Source organism: Hyaena hyaena, unplaced genomic scaffold (assembly GCF_003009895.1).
Source record: "Hyaena hyaena isolate Hyena2069 unplaced genomic scaffold, ASM300989v1 scaffold_558, whole genome shotgun sequence".
Lineage (NCBI taxonomy): Eukaryota > Metazoa > Chordata > Mammalia > Carnivora > Hyaenidae > Hyaena > Hyaena hyaena.
Genome location: NW_024081188.1, coordinates 787405 through 812451, shown reverse-complemented (window position 1 = coordinate 812451; position 25047 = coordinate 787405). Strand labels below are relative to the sequence as shown.

The 25047-nt window shown below is 43.6% G+C and overlaps 1 protein-coding gene across 1 annotated transcript in view; it reads left to right on the top strand.

Moving 5' to 3' along the window:
• The first annotated feature begins 3042 nt into the window (after nucleotides 1–3042).
• OCLN (occludin) overlaps nucleotides 3043–25047 on the top strand; it is a 56951-nt gene continuing 34946 nt past the window's right edge. Inside the window, exons 1-4 of the mRNA XM_039256045.1 lie at nucleotides 3043–3096; nucleotides 12505–12621; nucleotides 18450–19125; nucleotides 21774–21935. Coding sequence (XP_039111976.1) covers nucleotides 12572–12621; nucleotides 18450–19125; nucleotides 21774–21935 — 888 coding nt within the window. The 5' untranslated portion in view covers nucleotides 3043–3096; nucleotides 12505–12571. The remainder of the gene's footprint in view (nucleotides 3097–12504; nucleotides 12622–18449; nucleotides 19126–21773; nucleotides 21936–25047) is intronic.

The window sequence follows — 25047 nt, the reverse complement described above, 5'->3', positions numbered from 1 at the left end:
TCAGCAGTAACTAGAATGTAAGCTTCACTAAGACAGTGATTTTCAGGTTTTGTTCACTATTGTCCACCTGGTAGGCTCCCAGAAAACGGCTGTTGACTGAATGAATTTGGGAAGCAAATGAAATATGGCAACTAACCTTCCATCCTAACACATGCCTTTGGGTTAGGTTTAGTGTGGGAATAAGTAAAATAACATTCTATGCAAGTTAGTCTCTTAAAATGATAAAATATTCAAACACCTAATTCATTCAAGAGAATTGAAAACATATGCCTACACAAACACTTGTACATGTGTGTTCATAGCAGCATTATGATAACAGCTAAAAAATAGAAATAACCCAAATGTCTAACAACTGATGAAAGTTTAAACAAAAATTGGTATATCCATGCAATGGAGTATTATTCAGCCATAAAAAGGAATGGAGTACTACTAGGTACCACAACATGAATGACCCTTGAAAACAATACGCCAAGAATGTTGTATTAGCCACATATTGTATTATCCATTCATATAAAATGTCCAGAATGGGTCAATCAATAGAGACAGAAGGTAGGTTAGTGGTTGCCAGGGTCTGGAGGTAAGAGGGAATGGGGAGTGACTGCTAAGAGGCATACAAGGTTTCTAGAGTTAGACAGTGGTGGCAGCTGTATAACCTTCAGAATATACTAAAAACCACTGACTTGTATGCATACGTTAAAATTCAGGGTGAATTTTATGGCATATGAAATATATTTCAAGTTTTTTGTTCTTGTTTTTTTTTATGTTTATTTATTTTTGAGAGAGAGAGAGAGAGAGAGAGAGAGACACAGAGTGTGAGTGGGGGAGGGTCAGAAGGAGAGGGAGACACAGAATCCGAAGCCAGGCTCCAGGCTCTGAGCTGTCAGCACAGAGCCTGAAGTGGGGCTCGAACCCATGAACTGTGAGATCATGACCTGAGCTGACGTCGGCCACTTAGCCGACTGAGCCACCCAGGCGCCCCTATTTCAAGTTTTAAAAAGTGGAAAAAGAAACCTCTAGCTTTTCTTCTGAACATATCAAAGTACACTATAAAATAATAGATATGTGTTTATGAATCTGAGAGTATTAGGAAATGTTCCCTTGTTTAATTATAAACTGAATGGAATGTTTGGAGATTTCAGTAATCTGACAGCGAACATTAAGAGGATTAACCTGACTTCCCCAATGTTAACACCACCAATTTAAACTGCATCATTCAAAACCTACATGCTCATGCTAAAATAATGGTAGCAATAACTTCCAAACACACACAAACACACACACACACCCCAATTACATTAATTACCCATTAAGGTTGTCATCATTTCAAATACCTTATATTTATATAATGCTTTTTACTTCCTTAAGTATTGAATTATGCCTTAAGATCTAATGTATGGGAGAGTCACATCTCTAATCACTTAATTAAAGGTAGAGAGGTGGGTGGGATTGGACAAAAATTCATTAGTAATGCTGACATTCCAGATTGGAACACAAAGTGAAGCAGGAATTTAAGAAACCTAAATTCTAGCCTTTAATGCAGGTTAAATTACAAGAACTAATATTGCAATATTCTGGAGTATAATTAAAAAAATATGTATATATATATTGAGGGGCACCTGGCTGGCTCAGTTGGTTAAGGGTCCGACTCAGGTCATGATCTCACAGGCTTCTGGGATTGAGCCCTGCACTGGCCTCTGCAGTGGTGTTGTGGGCCCTGCTTGGGATTTCCTCTGCCACTTCCTCACTTGCATGCTTTCTCTCTCTCAAAATAAATAAACCTAAAAAAATATATATGTTGATATACTATATTCATACATAAAAGGATACTCAATGTTATGTGTAGACTATGAATTTTCCTAAGTGAACACTCCTTTGGAACCAGTCTCCAGATCAACATAGTAAACAAAACTAGGGCCTTTAATTTTTTATTCTTTTTAAAATTTATTTTTGAAAGAGACAAAGACGGTGCAAGTTGGGGAGAGGCAGAGGAATTCCCAAGCAGGCTACCCACTGCCGGCGCAGAGCCCTATTTCAGGCTTCAACCTACGAACTGTGAGATCGTGACAGGGGCCAAAGTCAGAAGAAGCTTAAGGACTGAGTTACCCAGGCATACCGTTTTTTTTGTTTGTTTGTTTTGTTTTTGTTTTTTTAAGCTAAGAGAACATTAAAATAGTTTAAATCCCTTAGGGGTGGGAGTGGGCAAAGGATCTTGAGGTGGCATTAATGTATACTACAGTATGCACTTTATTTTTACAGCAAATTTACCAACAAGATCCATCATACTTCACCTTCATTTAACCACTCTGAGTAATAGTCTTTTTGTCTGGCTCCAGAGATCCAGAGCCAGCTCCTTAATTTACAAGTGGCTTTCGCAAATCTCCCATTTCTGGCTGCTTTCCAACAAAATTTTAACCAAATTTTAGGAACAGAAAGTTGTTGGGTAAGGACCTGCCTTTCGTGTCAGAGTGCTGAGCACCCTGGGACCCCCTTCAGAGTTAAGAGTCGCGTCCCGATCTCCGTCCGCCTCTCGTCTTCTGTGTGAGGAGCTCCGAGCGCGCCGCAGGGCGGTCCTGGACCACCCCCACCTTCTGGGAGCGGGGGCCACTCCTCTCCGCTCTGTCCCCAAAGCTGCGCGGTTCCTTTAACTGGGATCGCTGCGAGAGTGTGCGGAGAAGGGCTGGTCCCTCCCGCCTCCTTCTCCTCGGTTCCCTTCCCCCTCCCATCCGAGTTTCAGGTGAATGGGTCACCAGGGAGGAGACGGCCACGACACAATTCCTCGCCGGGGTTCACACACCCCCCCCCCTCCGCCCCCGACCTTCTCCTTCCCCTGCTGGAGGCCGCGGGACGCCGGGGAAAGCAAGCCACAGCTCCCTAGAGCCCGCGCTGGGTGGAACAGGTGAGGCGGGCCAGCCCGCGGCGGCGGACCTCCACCCCCCGCCTGGCGCTGGTGCGCATGCCCGGGGGCAGGACTGCAGGGATGGGGGGCGGGGGGCGGGAAGGAGGAGAGGAGGAGTGGAGGCGGAGGATCTACAGAGTTCCCAGCCAGGTCCCAGGCTGCTGGCGGGCGGCCGGCACAGCGTCAGGTGCGCTCGCCAGGTAAGCGCGCTCCTCGGTGGATCGGGCGGGGCTGCAGTGAGTAGGGGGGAGTTGGGCGCGGCGCCGGGGGCTCACGGTGGCCCCACAGTACCCGCGGGGGGATCGTGGCTCCAGGCGGGTAGGGGAGACGCGGCGGGGAGGACGCCCGGCGCTAGTTTCGGTGGCGGTTTCGCCTCTAGGCTGGGACTGGCGGGAGCCGGAGGGGCGCGGACCCGCCGAGGGAGCAGCGCTGGGCTAATTCCGAGGCTGCCTCCCCCAGCGAAGGGCCGCTTGGAGCCGCCGATCAGCTCTTTCGGCGGAAACGCGTCCAAACTCCCGGAGTCCAGGTGGCGCGGGCACCTTCTCGCTTTAAAGGGGGGCGGAGGGGCCGTTCCCGAACTGAGCGAGCGCAGAGGTGGGAGGCCCTCAGGGAGTGGGGCGCGCGCGGGGTCCTCCGGGGTCCTGAGTCTGAGGGCTGGAGACCGGGGCACTTGGATCCCGGCGGCGGGGAGGGACCGCATCGAGTCCGCCCCACTCACACTCTGGGTACGGAGCGGGGAGGGGGGTGACCGGTTTAATCCGTGAAGTGTTCCTAGAGCCCTGGGGTAGTCCGGCCGGCTCTTTGGAATCCAGTTACTGGGAGTTGTTGGAGCGCGCGTCGATTTAAGCCTGGGGGCGGGGATTTAATTTCGAGCGAGGCTGTGTTTCGAGGGAAGCTGCTCGCGCTGGGGATCCTCACCCGTGACCCAGAGGCGGCCGCCAGGTGGGCGGACCTGCCTCCGGGCGGTCCCTGCTGGCCGCGCGCTGGCGCGCACCGGCCGGGGCGCACGGACGCGCACTTGCCGCGGGCTTGGAGACCTCCAGGGAAGGGCCGGCCGGCGCGCGGCCTGCCGACATGTTCCCTGTGTCGGAGCAAGTGTGCGGGGAGAGCAGGGTTGAGGGGCCAAAATGGCCTCTGCTCTTTGGGGCTGGAGGAGCAGCCCCGACCCCCTGTGCCCCAGGTGAAGCGACTAACCCCGAGAAGCCACGGCATCCCCTGGCCGGCCCTTGGGCTGGCTGGGCAAACTCCCACCTGGGAAATGACCGGGGGCGGGGGGAAGAGGCAGCCTTCCGGGTTAGTGTGTGGCCCTCCCGCACAACAGGTGTATTATTGGGATCCTTGGAAAGGGTGAAACCTTCCCATTAAGGCGCTTCTGGTGATTCTTGCTGTACCTGAAGGGTAATTCTAGACGGGGGTAGATTTCTCAAGCTGCCGATTCCCAGTGTAACAGGGCTTCTTTGGCACGGTACAAATGAGTATTTTCTCTTTATGGTATTTTAAAACAGACCTTGTAAATGGTGAAGCCACAGTATTAGCTGTGTCCTCCAAGCATCACTTTTGTGTAGTTCTGCATTTCTGTAGTTACCAGGTGCCTCCTTGGTTAAATGATGGAGAGGTGGATGGTGAGATTTGTGCAGTTTCCAGGCTGTTCAGGGAAATGATGGGCAGTGCCTCCTAACTAAGTGCTGTGCTAAAAAGAGTTCTGTGCTTTGTATTGTTTATCAACTCTGAAAGGTAAGTCTTATTAGAACTCCATTTTAAAGATAAAACACCGGTAGGGAAAACGTGTTACACATTTTGTGGCTTAAACCTGCTTCATCTAATCAGGGAGGTTATAGTGGACAAGAAGCAGTCCTGGATATTCCAGCACCAGGACGATAGGGGGTTTTTCTGGAACACTCTACCTTTGACTGGTCCCTGTGGTCTCATGGAATATTTCCACATCTTGTTTGATGTGAAGATAAACGTCTTTTTTTTTTTTTTTAAAGATGTTGGAATTATTGCCCTTTGAAAATTGTAAGAGACTCCTTAAAAAATTTTTTTAACGCTTTTATTTATTATTGAGAGACAGAAAGAGACAGAGCATGAGCATGGGAGGGGCAGAGAGAGGGGAAGACACAGAACCTGAAGGAAGCTCCAGTCTCTGAGCTGTCAGCACAGAGCCCTGCACCGGCTTGAACTCACAAACAGGGAGATCATGACCTGAGTCGAAGTCAGAGGCTTAACCTACTAAGCCACTCGGGTGCCCCATATGAGATTACTTTTAACCACACAAGTTAGCTGATAGAAAGTCTTTCACCTGCCCGGGAGCCTGCCAGAAGAGAAGTTTTCTTCAGTTGCATTTTAAGGCTTACTTGATTGGAATCCCTAGTGAGCTTTTTTCATCCACGTTATTATTTCTGGACGTACTGAGGTAAAAAAAAAGACCATGAGGATTTTTGTTACAGTTTTTATTTTAGCTTCTAGGCTTAGAGCTGTTCTGCAACTTACTGCTTGCTAATCTTGAATATGGTATGAGTTACTTGGGAATCTTATTAACACAGATTCTGATTCATAGGTCAGATGTGGGTCCTGGAATTCTGTTTTTCAGCAAGCTACCAAATGATGTCCATGGTTGAATGTTTGACCCATTACTCTCCCTTTCCTTCAGACTGTAAACACTTAACTGATTTGGCTGAATGTAAAGGATTATATTTAGTGGGTGTTAGCTTTGTGAAGAACTTGAGGGCATTCACAGCTGTATTGAAATCCCAACTCTAATATGGGCTGTTGGTTTTATAAATCAAATGTTGATTGACCACCACTGTGTACCAGGGACTGTAGGGATCAGGAAGAAGAGTGATGGTCATGACAGACATCTGGGGGCTTGTAAGGCTGGTGTGCCAGTGGGGGATGGAGATGGTGGTAGTTTAAAAGATAAAAAGAAAATAGTAATTGAGGAAAATTTGCTCTGAGAATAAAATGGGTTTGGTGGGTAGAGTGAATGACAGGGAGAGCACCTCTGAAGAGGTGACATTTGAGATGAAAGCTAGACAGCTGGTGTCCGCCATGTATAGATCTAGGCATTATAGACAGGAAACTGACAAGATCAAGGCCCTCCTTGGATTGATGCTTCTAGTCGATGCAGTGATGCTCAAAATATATGGTGTGCTTAAAAATCATCTGCAGGGGCACCTGGGTGGCTCAGCCGATTAAACATCCAACTTTGGCTCAAGTCATGATCTCATGCTTAATGGGTTTGAGCCCCACATCGGGCTCTGTGCTGAAAGCTTGAAGCCTGCAGCCTACTTCTGATTCTGTGTCTCTCTCTCTCTCTCTGCCCTTCTGCTCTCACTGTCTGTCTCTTAAAAGTAAATGGACATTAAAAACAAGTTTTGGGGGGAAAAATCACGTGGAGAGAGGCACCTGGGTGGCTCAATCAGTTGAGTGGTCAACTCTTGATTTCGGCTCAGGTCATGATCTCACAGTTCATGGATGGAGCCCTGTGTTAGTGTGGAGGCAGCTTGGGATCCCCCTTCCCAACCTTGTTTTGTTTGTGTTTTTTCTCTCTCACAAAATAAATAAACTTAAAAAAATCATCTGGAGGTCTTATCAAAAATTCCATTTCTGATACAGAGCTAGTCTGTTTCAAAATTTGCCTAATTTTAAAAGTGTAGACAATTTACTAATTATGTGCCAAGATATAATCATTTAATACCTGGCACAATTTTTGAAAAATTCTTAAAATTTGTAAAATATTTATTTATTTATTAAAAAGATTGTTAATGTTTTTTAAATTTATTTCTGAGAGAGAGAGAGAGAGACAGCACGAGCTGGGGAGGGTCAGAGAGAGAGGGAGATACAAAATTTGAAGCAGGCTCCAGGCTCTGAGCTAGCTGTCAGCACAGATCCCGATGCAGGGCTCAAACCCACAAACTGTGAGATCGTGACCTGAGCCAAAGTCGATGCTTAACCAACTGAGCCATCTAGGCGCCCCAACATTTATTTATTTTTTGAGAGACAGAGCATGAGTTGGGGAGGGGAAGAGAGAGAGGGAGACACGGAATCTGAAGCAGAGTCCAGGCTCCCAGCCGTCAGAGCCCAACGTGGGGCTCGAACTCAAGAACCGTGATATCATGACCTGAGATAAAGTGGGACGCTTAACCGACTGAGCCACCCACGTGCCGCTAAAAACTTCCTTAAGGCAGATTAACTGTTGCTGCATATGATTGAAAAGAAATAGTTCCCCTTAAATATGATAAAGTTTATGTTTTACTTAACTGACAGTTGCTTCAAAGAATTAATCAGGGGGATAGCATTTCCAGGCTTTCTCTTGGCTTAGGTTTCTATAAAGACAGCTTTGGCCAGTAAACATTTTCAAGGAGAGAACGTTTTAAATATTTTCACATTAATCAGCTTTACGTATTTCGGAAGAGTCTGTTGTTTGCCTTATGCTTTGGACTTTTACTCAGCTGTTTGATTGATGTCCTGTCATTCACATGGTACAGGTTCTTTGATGGTGAGCATTGAGCCCCTAGGCCGGATCCTGTATCCTTTTCATTCATTTGTCCTTCACTCAACATACATTTATTGAACAGATAATGTTAATATTGTTGTGCTGGACATTGGGTTGTAACAGTCGGTTCTTGGTCCTTTTTTTTCCTTTTGGCTGTGGCCTTAAAGCATAGTTCTGACTGCCTTAAAGGGGACGTTAGAGTTCCTTCAGTCCAGTCCCCCTAAAATATCAAACAACTTAAGTTTTGCACACATGGCTTGAGAGCACATTGTTGTTTGTTATTTTTGAAGGGTGTGTGGAGTCAGGGTAAGGGAGAGGCTTCCTAACATTGACATGAAATCTGACCCTGTGGTATCTTTTCTTCAAAGAATGGTTTCTAGGACTACAAAGACAGCTGTGCAGATATCTGAAGGCTGCTATAGTGGTCCTTCTACATGTTGATTTGTCTGGGCCAAACATTTCCTGTTTTTTCAATCATCTGTCTTAAGACATGGTTTTTGTAGTTCTTTAACACTGTTAGTCACCTCCTGGAGAAGCACTTGCTTGGAACATGATGTACAGATTTCAGGGTTATGCAGACGTTTGTTTCTTTTTCATAACTGTATCATTCCTAGATCTAAGCACTGTCTGTGAATACTGCCAAAGTTTGGGATAGCTTGTTAACTTTGTTGAAATTCTCACCAAGGAAATGCACTTCCAGAAATTGAGTCTAGGGGTGCCTGGGTGACTCAGTCGGTTAAGTGTCCGACTTAACCGGACTCAGGTCTTGATCTCACGGTTCCTGTGTTTGAGCCCCACATCGGGCTCTGCACTGACGTTTTGGAGCCTGCTTGGGATCCTCTCTCCCTCTCTCTTTGCCCCTACCCCACTCGTGCTCTCTCTCTTTCTCAAAATATGTAAGTAAACTTAAAAATTTTTTAAATAAAATAAAAATTGAGTCTACATTTGTAAAATGATTTATTCATGCCACCAATATTCGAAAATGAGCATAACGTACCGAAAGTGCCTAAACACTGGAATTGCTTACCTTCAAGATAACTACCTTGCTGTGAATCCTTTTGCTCATCTTCCTTCATAGGTTATCTTCATTATTCCAGCCTAGAAGTCAGGCTTGTCCCCAGCTCTTTGGCATAGGAGAGTAGTGAGGTTCACAGAAGACAAGCAGAATTTGTCCTCTCCAGTTGTGAGCTATTAAAACCACTCCGTTTGTGGTAGCCCATCATTCTGGCCCTGCGGACACTGTGATGTACTCGGAGTCCTTGGGTTAGTTATCCTTGCCAGCATTTTGTCAGCTTGCCCACCTTGTCTGTGGTCACCAAAACGGCCTCCGTGGAGGGGACCTAAATGCTCCGTTCTTTCATCCTATTTAGATTTTATTTTCTAGTCCCAGAGGACCGTGCCTGAGCGTGCGGGCTGTGCTTAGGGATGTGCTGCAGGTCCGCAGGCTTCATCCTCCAGGCCGGCAACCTTCTCAGAAAAGGAAATGAAATTGATACGCCATGACTTGTCCTTGATAGGCTTCCTAAAATTATTTTTTCACAAAATAAAATCTCTGGTATTAGCGGAGATTTGATAACAAAACTCTGAATCCAGGAAAGGGATTTTTTTTTGTCTGGATTTCTGACAAAAGTTAAACTTTGGCCTGGGTCTGGATTAATTGAGAAGTTTTCAAAAACTACCATGGAGGAGTGCCTGGCTGGCTCAGTGGAAAATGCGACTCTTGATCGCAGGGGGTCATGGCTTCATGCCATACGTTGCACATAGAGGGTACTTAAAAAAGCCAAAAGAAAACAAAAAACCACCAAGGAGCCTGGAATTTTTGGCATAGTCTTGAATGAGTAAGCCATGGCTGTAAAAGGGTTAAGAGTCCTCTAAGGTCAGTTTGTCAGTATTTGACGTTCAGTTTCACATCTAGAGTCCTGCATTAAGTAGTGTTTAAGTTCAGTTTTTCGTATTGTTATTTTTCTGGACATCCGTTAGGAAGCCAATCTGGGCTTTTAGTCTTCCAGAACACTGTAATGTGCTAATTGCCTGAATTGCCCATTTATATGTACATTTGGGTGCTAGTTAAAGGTCTCAGTACCCTTAGGATTTGTGTACTTTTTTGTATGTTAACACTTCAATCAAATATTTTTTTAAAGAAAAAACAAAGAAGTCGTCTTCCCTCACTGTGTTTGGAAAATCATGCTAATTCTGTTGGTGTTCCTAACATTCAGTCTGTTTCCATCTTTGAGGTTTTACCTAATGGACATTTGGGCATTATTTTCTTCTGAGAAATTTGGACTTGAGAGTCCTTGAGGATGTGGAAGCTAGTTGCCATTGATTTTAAAGAACAAAATTTAGAGAGTTTGAACTTATTTACTTTACTAACATAATACCTTACTTGTACCTACTTTTTTGGAAAGGAAAAAAAAATATTAGACCCTTTAATATATGCAGATAGTAGATCTTGCTCAAGTGACCTTTCTATCCCTGCCACCCCCACCCCAAAACAAGTTTCCTCTCTTCCTCTTCAGGTCTTGGTCTTTCTTCTCTGTGTTTCCCTATCTTGTGCTTGTTCATGTAGTCAACCCTGAAAACTAAATAACTGCCTATTGTACTTGCTTTTTTCTTTGTGTGTGACCTTCGGTAGTACTTCCACAGCCTCCCATGGTATAGTGTAGACAGACACTTAATAAGTACTTGTTGATTGAGTGAAATTGCCTCTCAGAAGTTTAGGGATTGTACTCTGAGCAATTTTAGAACAAAATCATACTGCTTTTCTCTTAGGGAAGAAGACTCTGTAATATAACACATAATTAATGTTTTCCTCTTTTTTGTAAATGTTATGCTCAATTTTGAAGACTTGGAAAAGGGAAAAGTGTCCATAATCCTGCCACCCATAGATGAATTGTGTAATAATTTATAATGATAACGGCATACTTTTATTTATTTATTTTTGTTTTTTTAAAAAAAATTTTACAATGTTTATTTTACTTTTGAGACAGAGAGAGAGAGAGCTTGAGTGGGGGAGGGCCAGAGAGAGCGGGAATCACAGAATCTGAAGCAGGCTCGAGGCTCTGAGCGGACAGCACAGAGCCCGACATGGGGTTCAAACCCATGGACCGTGAGATCATGACCTGAGCCGAAGTTGCCCGTCCAACCGACTGAGCCACCCAGGCACCCCTAAAGGCATACTTTTAAACCAGAGACAAGTATGTGCTAGACACACCTCTATATGCACTTTCATATGCGTTCTCTTTTTATATGACCTTTCAGAAGTAATATGAAACAATAAATATGTTTTAAGAAGTTTTCTTTTTTTGTTTCTTGTTCTTTGAAGGGACTGTTTTGAAAATTACCAATTTTTTTCTTTCTGTAATTTGTTTATTTTTTATAATTTACATGCAAGTTAGCACGTGGTGCAACAATGATTTCAGGAGTAGATGCCTTAAGTCCCTTACCCATTTAGCCCGTCTCCTCTCCCACAACCCCTCCAGCAACCCTCTGTTCTCTTTATTTAGGAGTCTCTTATGTTTTGTCCCCCTCCCAGTTTTTATATTATTTTTGCTTCCCTTCCCTTATGTTCATCTGTTTTGTATCTTAAAGTCCTCTTATGAGTAAAGTCATATGATATTTGTATTTCTGTGACTGACTAGTTTCCCCATAGCATAATACCATCTAGTTCGATCCATGTAGTTGCAAATGGCAAGATTTCATTCTTTTGGATTGTTGAGTAATACTCCATTGTGTGTGTGTGTGTGTGTGTGTGTGTGTGTGTGTGTGTACACCACATCATCTTTATCCATTCATCTATTGATGGACATTTGGGCTCTTTCCATACTTTAGCCATTGTTGATAGTGCTGCTATAAACATTGGGGTGCATGTGCCCCTTTGAGACAGCACACCTGTATCCCTTGGATAAAAACCTACCTAGTAGTTTAATTGCTGGGTCGTAGGGTAGTTCTATTTTTAATTTTTTTGAGGAACGTCCATACTGTTTTCCAGAGCGGCTGCACCTGTTTGCACCCCCACCAGCAGTGCAGAAGAGCTCCTCTTTGTCCGCATCCTTGCCAACATCTGTTGTTGCCTGAGTTGTTAATGTTAGCCGTTCTGACGGGTGTGAGGTGGTATCTCAGTGTGGTTTTCATTTGTATATACCGGATGATGAGTGATGTTGAGCATGTTTTCATGTGTCTGTTGGCCATCTGGCTGACTTCTTTGGAGAAGTGTCTATTCATGTCATTTGCCCATTTACTCACTGGATTATTTGTTTTTTGGATGTTGAGTTTGATAAGCTCTTTATAGATTTTGGATACTAACCCTTTATCTGGTATGTCTTTTGCAGGTATCTTCTCCCATTCCGTCGGTTGTCTTTTAGTTTTGCTGATTGTTTCCTTTACTGTGCAGAAACGTTTTATTTTGATGAGGTCCCAATGGTTCACATTTGCTTTTGTTTCCCTTACCTTCAGAGACATGTTGAGTAAGAAATTGCTGTGGCTGAGGTCGAAGATTTGCCTGAATTCTCCTCTCGGGTTTTGATGGCCTCCTGTCTTATGTTTAGGTCTTTCATTCATTTTGAGTTTATTTTTGTGTATGGTGTTAAGAAAGTGGTCCAGGTTCATTTTTCTGCATGTCACTGTCCAGTTTCCCAACACCATTTGCTGCAGAGACTATCTTTTTTCCACTGGATATTCTTTCCTGCTTTGTCAAAGATTAGTTGGCCGTATATTTGTGGGTCCATTTCCGGGTTCTTTATTCTGTTCCACTGATCTGAGTGTCTGTTTTTGTGCCAGTAGAAAATTACCAGTTTTTACCTGTGCTGTAGAAACTTTGTGAATTTTTTAATACTACAACTTAGCAATGAAAGTTAATATTTGTATGCCAGCCATATGCAGAGTGTGGTGCTTTGTGCTGTAAGGACAACCAGACTGAATGATTCCTATGCTCAGTGATTTCCCATACTCAAGGAATATACTTTATACTCCATTGTATAAAGATGGCAGTGAGAAGGACAAGAGAAATAATCACCGTGTGACAAGTTACTAGAGATAGGTATCATTAGTTTTCTTAGCAGATGGCAGGGAACTCTGAGGTCAGTAGTAACACCATTATCCCACTTACATTGCTTAGATTGGCTTATCGTGGAAGCTACCTAGCAGCGCTTATCCTGAAGATCAGGTGATCCTTGACATCAGCCATGTCATCGAGGCCTTTTGAAAGTCCACCTCCTTATAGACCTGATGAATTGTAAGTAATCTTTAGTTGTTTTTTTTTTCTTTTTAAGACTGTCACATGTTAAAAATATGTATAGTTGTTACGTAGAAACTAATTTGACAATAAACTATTTGTAAAAAAAAAAAAAATATGTATAGTTGAGATTTTCATCTGTTAAGTGTTTGCTGTTAAAAGTGTGTGTTCAGGGTTGCTGGGTGGCTCAGTCAGTTAAGCATCTGACTTCAGCTCAAGTCATGATCTCACAGGTTTGTGGGTTCGAATCCTGAGTTGAGTTCTGTGCTGACAGCTCAGAGCCTGGAGCCTGCTTTAGATTCTCTGTCTCCCTTTCTCTCTGCCCTTCTCCTGCTCACGCTGTCTCTCTCTCTCTCTCTCTCAAAAATAAATATTAAAAAAAAGTGTGTTTATAAATTTAAATTGAAACAGGATATAAAGTGAAAGTTAGTATCCCTCTGCCACTTAACTTCCAGGATGCCAGTTTTTCTTTGCAGAGGCAACTGTTGTCAACTGTTCTTCCTTCCTTCCTCCCCTCCCCTCCCCTCCCCTCCCCTCCCTCCCTCCCTCCTCCTTCCCTTCCCTTCCCTTCCCTTCCCTTCCCTTCCCTTCCATTCCCTCCTTCTCTTCCCTTTCCCTCCTTCCTTCTTTCCTTCCCTTTCTTTCCTTTCTTTCCTTTCTTCGTTTCTTTCCTTGCAAGATAAAGCAGGTGCACGCTTAAATGGGCAAGGGAGAGAGACAGCGTGAGTGAGAAGGAGAGAGAGAATCCCAAGCAGACTCCACACTTAGTGCAGAGTCCAGCTCAGGGCTCAATCTCACAACCCTGGAATCATGACTTGAGCCAAAATTAAGGGTCAGACACTTAACTCACTGAGCCACCCAGACACCCCTATTGTCACCTGTTTCTGATGTTAGCTTCTAGATGGTTTAGGCTTACATTTTGGGTATACTTATTCCTTTTTGTTTTTTCACAAATGGTATGAAGCTTCTTTATTAATGCCTTGTTTAAGTGACTAGCCCTAAAATTGACTCCTTGTCAGTTTTCTAGTAATACTCTGAGATACAGTTCACACATCAAATAATTCACCCATTTAGAATGGACTGTTTAGTGGGTTTAGTATATTCACAGAGTTGTGCAACCATCACCACATCAATTTTAGAACATTTTCATTACTCCTGATCAGCAGGTAGTCCTCATTTCCCTCTAGTACTAGGCTATCAGCAATCCACTTTCTGTTTCTAGATTGTTCCATGTTAGACGTTTCATACAAGTGTAATCATGCAATATATGATCCTCTATGGCTGGTTCTTTCACTTCGCATAATGTCTTCCACATTGTTAGGGGGTTTTTTTTTGTAAGTTTATTTTTTTAGAGAGAGAGGGAGAGAGAGAGCACAAGCTGGGGAGGGGCAGAGTGGAGAGACAGAATCCCAAGCAGGCTCTGCACCATCAGTGCAGAGCCCGACGTGGGGCTCGAACCTACAAACTGTGAGATAATGACCTGAGCTGAGATCAGGAGTCAGGTGCTTAACTGACTGAGCCACTCAGGCACCCCATCCACATCCTTAGACTGATTCCCGCCATTATAAAACCAAGAAGCAAAGTTCAGGGTTCATGGCATCCCTAGTCATTTGAGGATTTAAGAATGAAAAAAATTTTAATTTGTTATCAAACTTTGATAGGAATTTCTTCCTTTGAGTAGTTTGTAGCTTCAAGTCTTTGATAACTGTAGTAGGGGTTGTGTTCTGTTACTTTGGCCCTGTAAACCTTGGTGAAATACCACACACACATAGAAGAGGGCACAGAACATGTGTATGGAATGATGAGTGAAATAAGCACAAAGCATAATCATCATGTAGGTCAAGAAATAGATCACCTTCGGGGCGCCTGGGTGGCTCGGTCGGTTAAGTGTCCTACTTCGGCTCAGGTCATGATCTCACAGTTTGTGGGTTCAACCCCACATTGGGCTCTGTGCTGACAGCTCAGAGCCTGGAGCTGCTTCGGATTCTGTGTCTCCTTCTCTCTCTGCCCCTCCCCTGCTCGCGGTCTCTTTTTCTCTAAAAAATAAACATTAAAAAAAAAAAAAGAAATAGAGCATCTTTTTTTTTTAAATGTTTTATTTTTATTTCTGAGAAAGAGAGAGACAGCATGAGCAGCGGAGGGTCAGAAAGAGAGAGAGACATAGAATCTGAAACAGGCTCCTGGCTGTGAGCTAGCTGTCAGCACAGAGCCCGATGCGGGGCTGGAACCTATGAACCATGAGATCATGACCTGAGCCGAAGTCGGCCGCCCAACTGACTGAGCCACCCAGGCTCCCCGAAGTAGAGCATCTTCAAGTCCATCCTGTGTCTTCTCCTTTCCCTGGAAATCACTCTTCTGACATATGATTATCACTTGATTTTCTCTTTCTTTTTTTTCTTTTCTATTTAACCATTTTATACATCTAAACAATGCATTTTAGTTTTACTTGTTATTTAACTTTTTTTTGCTTTAGAGCAATGCTGCAGAAATAAAATGTGAACAATCCATGTATTTTTTGTTTCTTCTAACCATATTAATAATAATTCACTTAGCCCAGTATACTTAAACTGTTATTTCAACATGTGATAGAAACACTGACTCATGAGGTAGTTTACATTCCTTGTTAATAGTCGATATTTTTTAGAGCAGCTTTACATTCACAGCAGAATGGAGAGGAAGGTACAGAGATTTCCCATATGCCCCTGCCCTTATAACATACATTGCCTGTCTCAGTATCCCCTCTCAGGGTGGCACCTGTGTTATAATTGATGAACCTTCATTGACAAAACATTGTCACCATGTACATAGTTAATATTAGAGTTTTCCCTTGCTGGTGTTACATGTTTTTTTATACTTTGATCATTATGTATTTTACAGTTACCAACATATCTCAGTTTGGACTAGCTACATTTCAAGTGCTCAGTGGATCATGTGGCTAGTGGCTGCCATATTAGACAGCACAGCCCTGTAGCGTTCCATCCTGTGGATATGTTACAGTTAGCTCTTCCACTCTAGGGAGACATTTGGACTGTTTCCTGTTTGGAGTTATTATAAACAGTGTTTCTGTGAATGTTACAATGTTAATGGGATTTTAAGTGGAATAATCCTTTTTAAAACTGATACAATCACGGGCGCCTGGGTGGCTTAGTCGGTTAAGCATCCGACTTTTGCTTAGGTCATGATCTCGCGGTTTGTGGGTTCGAGCCCCGCGTCGGGCTCTGTGCTGACTGCCAGCTCAGAGCCTGGAGCCTCTTTCGGTCTGTGACTCCCTCTCTCTCTGACCCTCCCCTGCTCACGCTGTCTCTCTCTCTCCTAGAAATAAATTTAAAAAAAAAAACAAAAAACTGATACAGTCATTTTGGAGGGGCACCTGAGTTGCTCAGTCAGTTAAGTGTCTACTTTGGCTCAGGTCACGTTTTCACGGTTTGTGGGTTCAAGCACTGTGTCAGGCTCTGTGCTGACAGGTCAGAGCCTGGACCCTGCTTCAGATTCTGTCTCCCTCTCTCTCTGCCCCTACCCTGCTTGCACTCTTCCTCTCTCCTTGTCTCCCAGAAATAAATAATAAGTATTTAAAAAAAAATTTTATTGAAATAATCATTTTGGAAAAAACTTCAACACTGCGATACAGGAGTGCTGATGCATAGGGGCACATGTACCCCAACGTTCATAGCAGCGCTCTCAACAATAGCCAAAACATGGAAAGAGCCTAAGTGTCCATCCACGGACGAATGGATCAAGAAGATGTGGTTTATCTATACCATGGAATACTCCATGGCAATGAGGAAAAAATGGCATCTGGCCACGTGTAGCAACATGGATGGAACTTGAGGGTGTTATGCTGAGCGAAATAAGTCAGGCAGAGAAAGACAGATACCATATATTTGCACATATAGGTGGATTAGGAGGAAATTAATAGAGGATGATGCCGGAGAAGAAGGGGAAAATAGTGGGGGAAAGGGAGGGAGGCAAACCATGAGAGACTCTTGAATGCTGAGAACAAACTGAGGGCTGATGGGGGTGGGGGAGAGGGAAAGGGGGGTGATGGGCATGGAGGAGGGCACTTGTTGGGATGAACACTGGGTTGTATATGTAAACCAACTTGACAATAAACTATTTAAGAAGAAAAATTAATTAAACAATTTAAAAAAAAATAAAAAGAAGTGCTTTTGTGTATGAGGTCACAAGTTCCATGATATTCAGAGCTACATTGTTCATAACAGCCCCAGATGGAGACATCCCAAATATCCAAGTAGTTCAAGTTCCTTGAATTCATGTGGTTAGCAGCACCCAGTAGTAAGATATCTTGCTTTGGAATAACAGAAGTGGACCAAGAAAATAATGGCAGAAACAAAAGGGAATGAGGTCAGTTTAGCAATTAAATTTTGTTCCCCCAGGACCCACATTTCTCAGATTCGGTGTGTCCGCACATAAATTTGCCTGTTTCCAATGATGTTTATGATTGAATTACTGAAGTTTGCACAGTAGCTTTTTTTGTTTTTTGTTTTGTTTTGAAAGAGGGGGAGAGTGGCAGAGAGAAAGAGAAGAGAAGAGAGAGAGAGAGAGAGAGAATGAATCCTAAGCAGGTTCCATGATTAGTGCAGAGCCCGATGTGGGACTCAATTCCATGACCCTGGGATCATGACCTGAGCTCATATCAAGAGTCAGACACTCACCTGACTCAGCCATGCAGGCCCCCCTGCAAAGTGACTTTATAAAGATGTCATTAGGCATCACCATGATGCGTCCTCATTGCATATTTGACTTACTTTGTAACTCTTATCATAACTGACCTGTGAGGGGTCTAAACTGAGACCCTCTTGTTCATTGTTGTATCCTCAGTAACTGGCACAGTGCCTAGCACACAACAGCTTGGTGGCTCCCGTAAATAGCTATCACGTGAGTGATATGAATGAATGAATGAATGAATGAATGAATGAAGGTGATTTCTCAGGTAGGAGAGTGAGGCTGCCAGGAATTGGACATGACCCTGGCTAGGCCACTTTAGGTGTCTATCTGAATGCACTGGTCTCAAGTCCCTCAAGCAGTAGGGTTGACATCCTTGTTCTAAACTGCTTAGCCCCTCCTCCCCGGGGATTACAGTTTAACTGGTATGGAATGCTCATCTAGGGATTGTACCCATTCCACAGGTGCTTCTGATTTGCAGGAAATTTGGGAACCTCTACTCCGTAGAGATTAGAGCAGTCATGCTCAGCGCATGCTTCCCAGACTGGCTGCATGAGCAGCATCTGGAAACTTGTCCTACCCCGTACCTGCAGAATCAGCACCTTGAGTTTGGGGACCAACAGTCTCTGTATTCACAAGCCCCCCAGGAGATTCTGACACAGAAACTTGTACTGTTCAGTTAACAGCAGCCAGCTGCTTTAACAGTACCACAGACTGGGTGACTTATAAACAACATACATTTATCTCTCACAGTTCTGGAAGCTGAAAGTCCAAGATCAGGTGCCACTGTGGTCAGGTTCTAGTGAAGTCCATCTTCTGGGTTGCAGACTGCCACCTTGGGGTTGTGTCCCCTCACAAGGTAGAAGGAGTCTCTTTTATAAAGGCACTGTGTCCATTCATGAGGGCTCCATGTCATAACCTAATTAGTCCACTTTCTAATAGCATCACATTGGAGTTTAAGATGTCGACATTTGAATTTGGCAGGAGTGGGGGCGGTGACATAAAGTGTTGTTGCATTGTAGTGGGGTGGTACTAATAATAGTTTTATTTGCCACTGGAGAGTTTCAGGTACTCCAGGTACATTGTATGTTCTTCCTCCTTACCTCCAAACAGTACTAACTTGAAATTGTTTTCATGTATTTCAGCAAACCCAATCATTATGCCCCAAGCAATGATATGTATGGTGGAGACATGCACGTTCGACCAATGCTGTCTCAGCCGGCGTATTCTTTCTACCCCGAAGATGAAATTCTTCACTTCTATAAATGGACCTCTCCTCCAGGAGTGATTCGGATTCTGTCTATGCTTGTGATCGTGATGTGCATTGCCATATTTGCCTGTGTCGCCTCCACGCTTGCCTGGGATAGAGGCTATGGAACTGGCTTAATGGGAGGCGGTATAGGCTACCCTTATGGAGGTGGCTTTGGTACCTACGGAACTGGCTACGGCTATGGCTATGGCTATGGTTATGGCTATGGAGGCTACACAGATCCAAGAGCAGCCAAGGGCTTCCTCCTGGCCATGGTTGCCTTTTGTTTCATTGCTGCATTGGTGATCTTTGTTACCAGCGTTATAAGATCTGAGATTTCTAGAACAAGAAGATATTACTTGACTGTAATAATACTGAGTGCTATCCTTGGCATCATGATGTTTATTGCCACAATTGTCTATATAATGGGAGTCAACCCAACGGCGCAGGCTTCTGGCTCTCTATATAGTTCACAGATATATGCTATCTGCAACCAGTTTTATACAGCTGGAACTAGTGGATTCTACATGGATCAGTATTTGTACCACTACTGTGTGGTGGATCCCCAAGAGGTATGGCTGGTTTTCTCCCTGCCCTGCTTTGGGTAGAGGCTTTCGGGAGGCTTAATAGAATCACTTGGGAAACTTGTTAAAAGTATTGATGACAAGGTCTCACTTCTGTTTAAATCAGGATCTGGAGAGGGTCTGGTGTCATTATTAGGATATTATTAACATACCATATAGCTCATCCATTTAAAGTTGGATTCGGTAATTTTTAGTATATTCAGAGTTGTGCGTCCATCACCATAATCAGTTTTAGAACATTTTCACTATCCCCAAAGAAACCCCATAACACAATTACCAGTAATTTCTCATTTCTCTAACCTTTCCCAGACCGAGGCAACCACTAATCCTATTCTATAGAATATTTTTGCCCATTCTGGATATATATTTCATATATACAGAATCACACAATATGTGGTCTTTTATGATTGGCTTCTTTTTTTTTTAAAAGACTTATTTATTTAAAGTTTATTTATTTTTGAGAGACAGAAGGGGAGAGAGGGAGAATAGAGGATCTGAGGTGAGCTCTTTGCTGGTAGCAGAGACCCTGATGTGGGGCTCAAACTCATGGACCCAGTGACTATTACCTGGGCCCAAATCGGAGGCTTAACCAAATGAACCACCCAGGCACCCAAGCTTCTTTCATTTTTAAAGTTTTATTTGTTTAACCATCTCTACACCCAATCTGGGGCTTGAACTCATGATCCTGGGATCAGGAGTCCTACACTCTCCTGAACGAGCCAGTTGGGTATCCTTGTGATTGGCTTCTTTCAGGTCACATGGATGTTTTCAGGGTTCATCCATGTTATAGCATGTGATGTCAATTCCTTTTCATTGCTGAATAATAGTCCATTGCATGGCTGTACCATTATTTATCCATGCATCAGGTGATGGACATTTGGGATGTTTCCATACTGGCTGTTCAGAATAATGCTCTGAACATTTGTGTACAAGTTCTTGTGTGAACCCATGTTTTAGTTTAGTTTAGTTTCGTTTCTCTTGAGTATGTACCTAAGGGTAGAATTGCTAGGTCTTATGTTGTCTCTGTGGGCTTTTTTTTTTTTTTTTTTTTTTTAATGTTTATTTATTTAGAGGGAGAGAGAAAATCGCAAGCAGGCTCCACACTGTCATTTGAAAGCCCAGCACTGGGCTGTATCTCAGCGAACCATGAGATCATGACCTGAGCTCAAATCAAGAGTCAGACATTTAACCAACTGAGCCACCTAGCAACTCCAGTTTCTCTGTGTTTAATCTCTTGAGGAACTGTTTTCTCAACAGGTTGCACTGTTTTACATTTACCAGAAATGTATGAGGATTGCAGTTTCTACACATCCTCACCATGTTTTCTCTGTTTGATTGTATCCATGTTGATGGCTGTGAATTTGCTAATCTTTATTTCCTGATGGATTTCTAATCTTTTTTTCCCTGTTTTGTTTTTGTTTTTTTCTCCTTATACTGACTCAGGAATTCTTGTTCTTTTATGTGAATGAGTCACTCTTTTGAGGTTGGATCATCTCCAGTAACTATCATTGTTTTGAAGATTGAAATGTTTTCCCTGCAAATGTAGGTTTTCAGAATGTGTGTTGCTGACATTCGAATGTGTCTCTGGTAAATAGGGCTGAGGATTGGTATTCCTACCTTACCACATCCCTGTCTCTCTAGTCCTCTGAAGGCCCCCAACTTGTATTCACTGAAGAAGCGTACCACTGTTAGATGGCTGCAGAGAGACCCGCTTGTTACCCATGAGCAAAATCTAGGCCAGGGGCCTGGTCCTTGCCTAATTTCAAGTGTCTTCAGGCCAGTGGCCCACTCAACATGCTTATCAGCCACTGGGAGAACTGTCAGTGGGAGGAATTCCTTGTCACAGAGCCCTTTCTTGCAAGTACACAAAAGACTCCCTATGGAAACCACCTGCCAGACTAAATGAATCATTCAACCATTTTCTCTAATTTATAGCTTGGTTACATCATGTCTGCCTAATTTATGGTAAGGTCGATCCACTATAGACTGGAATTTACATTCAGTATAAAAAGATTTGCCAAGCATGTGTTATGAATAAGATTGTAACGTGATTGGGTATTTAAAGCTACTTCTGAGAGGGCACCTGGGTGGCTCAGTTGGTGAAACCACTAAATTTGGCTTAGGTCATGATCTCACAGCTCGTGAGTTTGAGCCCTGCGTAGAACTCTGCCAGTGGCTCAGAGCCTGGAGCCTGCTTTGGATTCTGTGTCTCCCTCTCTCTGTGCCCCTCCCCCGGCCCCACTCTGTCTCTCTCTCAAAATAAACATTAAAAATTTAAAGGTACTTCTGAGAATAACATTTTTCAAGCCCTTTAGAAGTATACCAGCGATTGGGTTAATTTACTGGCCATTTTCATCTGTTTGTAAAAAGAAGGCACTTGGTGCTCAAGCTTTGGAACTAGATTTCTATAATTTAAAATGGGGCGATGTTCTGAGTATTGAATCAAGTCTCGTATGTGTTGCTAGCCTCTGCCCAACTGGTGTGGACTACATTTTGTATTTCTAAAGTGTAACTTTTTTATATCAGTTTTATATCACACCACAGATATGTAAGTGTAGGGCCTTAGATATTTATCAAGAGTGGATTAGGATAAAGTAAAATTAAAATCTAACTGTCAATATTTAATCTATTTTTAGGCAATTGCCATTGTACTGGGATTCATGGTGATTGTGGCTTTTGCTTTAATAATTTTCTTTGCTGTGAAAACTCGAAGTAAGATGGACCGGTATGACAAGTCAAATATTTTGTGGGACAAGGAACATATTTATGATGAGCAACCCCCCAATGTCGAAGAATGGGTAAGTGTTAAAAAAAAATCAGCCTATATCTGATCTTTTATTAACCCTCCTGGTTTCCGTCTCTAAACTTGACTTTGGGTGCTTTGTGAACCTCTGTTCTTAGAAGTTTTGTCTGTGTATATTGCAAAAGTTGTACCCTCCTGTTTTTACTCAGAACTTTCAGAAGGTGGTATGAGAAGTGGAAATTGTTTTACTGCAAGGTGAAAGTCAGATTTCCGTTTTTAAGAAGTGTACCTAGACCCTGAAACAAAATGGCTTCTAAAGGAATCGTGTAGAAAGGACTTGGCGTTTGAAAACAAAACACTTCCTCCCCCTCCCCTTTTATTTTCCTGCTTGTCATTTTGGAGGGAAACGCTCCGGATGCTTGCTGTCTTGGCTCAAGATTGGCAGTGGTGGTTTGGAGTGGTAGCAGGTGGCATACGTTTAAACTTCTTACGTGAATAACAGCCTAGCAAATCACAGTGACTGATCCTGCGTGGATGCTTACCTAAGAAATACTTCAGTGAGGCAGAGAAAGATGGGAGCACTTTCCTTTTTGTGTATACTGTACTGTTATCCCTACAGGTGTGTGTTAGTATCTCGGAAATAGGTGTTCCTGATACCTAACATGCCTTTAGAGTTGTCTGCAGGACTTAATTTCTCAGAAGTCCTGCTAGGATGCTGTTGGAAGCATCCTCAGAAACTAGCATCATGGGGTTCCTGGAGCAGATTGAAGTCTTACCGTGAAGGTTAGATGAGAATCCTGGACACAGGGGGCGCCTGGGTGGCTTAGTCGGTTAAGCGTCCAACTTTCGCTTGGGTCATGATCTCGCGGTTCGTGGGTTCGAGCCCCACGTCGGGCTCTGTGCTGACTGCCAGCTCAGAGCCTGGAGCCTATTTCAGAGTCTGTGTCTCCCTCTGTCTCTGACCCTCCCCTGCTCACGCTGTCTCTCTCTCTCTCTCTCTCTCCTAGAAATAAATTTAAAAAAAAAACTTCTAAAAAAAAAAAAGAGAGAGAGAATCCTGGACACAGGTTCCAGGGTAGGTGTGTTCTGGCCAGTGGGGGTGGAGGAAAGAAGGCTAAGGGTGGGAACTGCTGGGCAGGGCAGGGCTGAAGATAGGCTCATCTCTAAGACCCTTTAGCTCCAGCCTGCTGTGTGTCTGATTGGAAGAAACGAAGATGAGATTTTCCTCTAGTGAGTTAAGGAGCCAAAACAAAAGCCTTAGGAAAATCAGCAGGTGTGGTATGGATAGGCCACTGAGGTGATAGTTCCTGTGTTCCTGACCTCTCTCTCCTTGAAGCCTGCTTGTCCTTTTTTTCCTGCCCCCCCCCCCCCATAAAGTGTGAAGGTATTAAGGACTGTTTTCATTCGACCTTTAGCTCCAGGCAAGGCCACCTGTAGATGGAATAGGACAGTCTGTTGTGAACTATGAAGTAAACGTTTCGCTGGGAGTTTCTGGGTGTGTCAGTTTTCACTGGCTGCTGGATTTGTTTATTTAAGGTTTCGAGAGCCTAACAAAAAAACCTGACTCAAGAGAGACCAGGGCTGGTAATGTTAGAGTTCCAGTGAACTTTGGCATCTTAATCTGATTTTACTGTCCTGAAGTTTTAATCAGTTCTAGGTGCTTTTGATAATTGGGCAGAAGATAGCCTTAACACTTTATGGAGGTGATAATGCTGATGAAGCAGAAAGCACCCTGTTTTTTAAATTTTTATTTAAAAATGTTTAAATCTAATTTTAATTTAGTTTTTATTTTATAAAGATTTTATTTTTCATTTTTTTTTAAATTTTTAAGAAGTTTATTTTATTTTGAGAGACAGAGAGAGAGAACCTATGGGTGAGCAAGAGAGGGGCAAAAAGAGAGGGAGAGAGAGAATCCTAAGCAGACTGCATGTGGTCCAGGCTACCTGAAGCCCAGTGCAGGGCTCCAACTCCCCAACCATGAGATCTTGACTTGAGCCCAAATCAAGAGTGGGTGTTTAACTGACTGAGCCACCCAGGTGGCCCAAGATTTTATTTTTAAGTAATTTCTGTACCCATCATGGGGCTTGAACCCACCACCCTGAGATCTAAAGTTGAGTGGTCCACCGACTGAGCCAATCAGGTACCCCAGCACTTTTTTTTTTTTTTATTTCTAGGAGAGAGAGAGAGACAGCATGAGCAGGGGAGGGTCAGAGAGACAGGGAGACACAGACTCTGAAATAGGCTCCAGGCCCTGAGCTGGCAGACAGCACAGAGCCCGACACAGGGCTCGAACCCACGAACCGCGAGATCATGACCTAAGCGAAAGTCGGACGCTTAACCGACTAAGCCACCCAGGCGCCCATCACTTTACTTTTAAAAAGGCATTTTTGGGGGTATATGTATTTTTATTTATTTAAAAAAAATTGTTAATTTATTTTTGAGAGACAGAGCATGAGTGGGGGAGGGACAGAGAGAGAAGGATCCAAAGCAGGCTCCAGGCTCTGAGCTGTCAGCACAGAGTCTGATGCCGGGCTCAAGCTCATATGCTTTGAAATAATGACCTGAGCCAAAGTCAGACACTCAGCCAACTGAGCCACCCAGATGCCCCAAGGGTGTGTGTATTTTTAATATAAAAATGATCTCTGCCTAAAATAATGGTTAAAAACACTGAGATACCACCTCACGCCAGTCAGAGTGGCTAAAATGAGCAAATCAGAGAACTCTAGATGCTGACGAGGATGTGGAGAAACGGGCACCCTCCTACACTGTTGGTGGGAATGCAAACTACTGCAGCCCCTCTGGAAAACAGTGTGGAGGTTCCTCAGGAAACTAACAATAGAACTCCCCTAGGACTCAGCAATAGCACTGCTAGGAATTTACCCAAGGGATACAGAAATGCTGAGGCATAGGAGCACATGTACCCCAATGTTCATAGCAGCACTCTCCACAATAGCCAAAACATGGAAAGAGCCTAAGTGTCCATCCACAGATGAATGGATCAAGAAGATGTGGTTTATCTATACCATGGAATACTCCATGGCAATGAGAAAGAATGAAATCTGGCCACGTGTAGCAACCTGGATGGACCTTGAGGGTGTTATGCTGAGCGAAATAAGTCAAGCAGAGAAGGACAAATATCATATGTTTGCACGTATGGGAGGATTAGG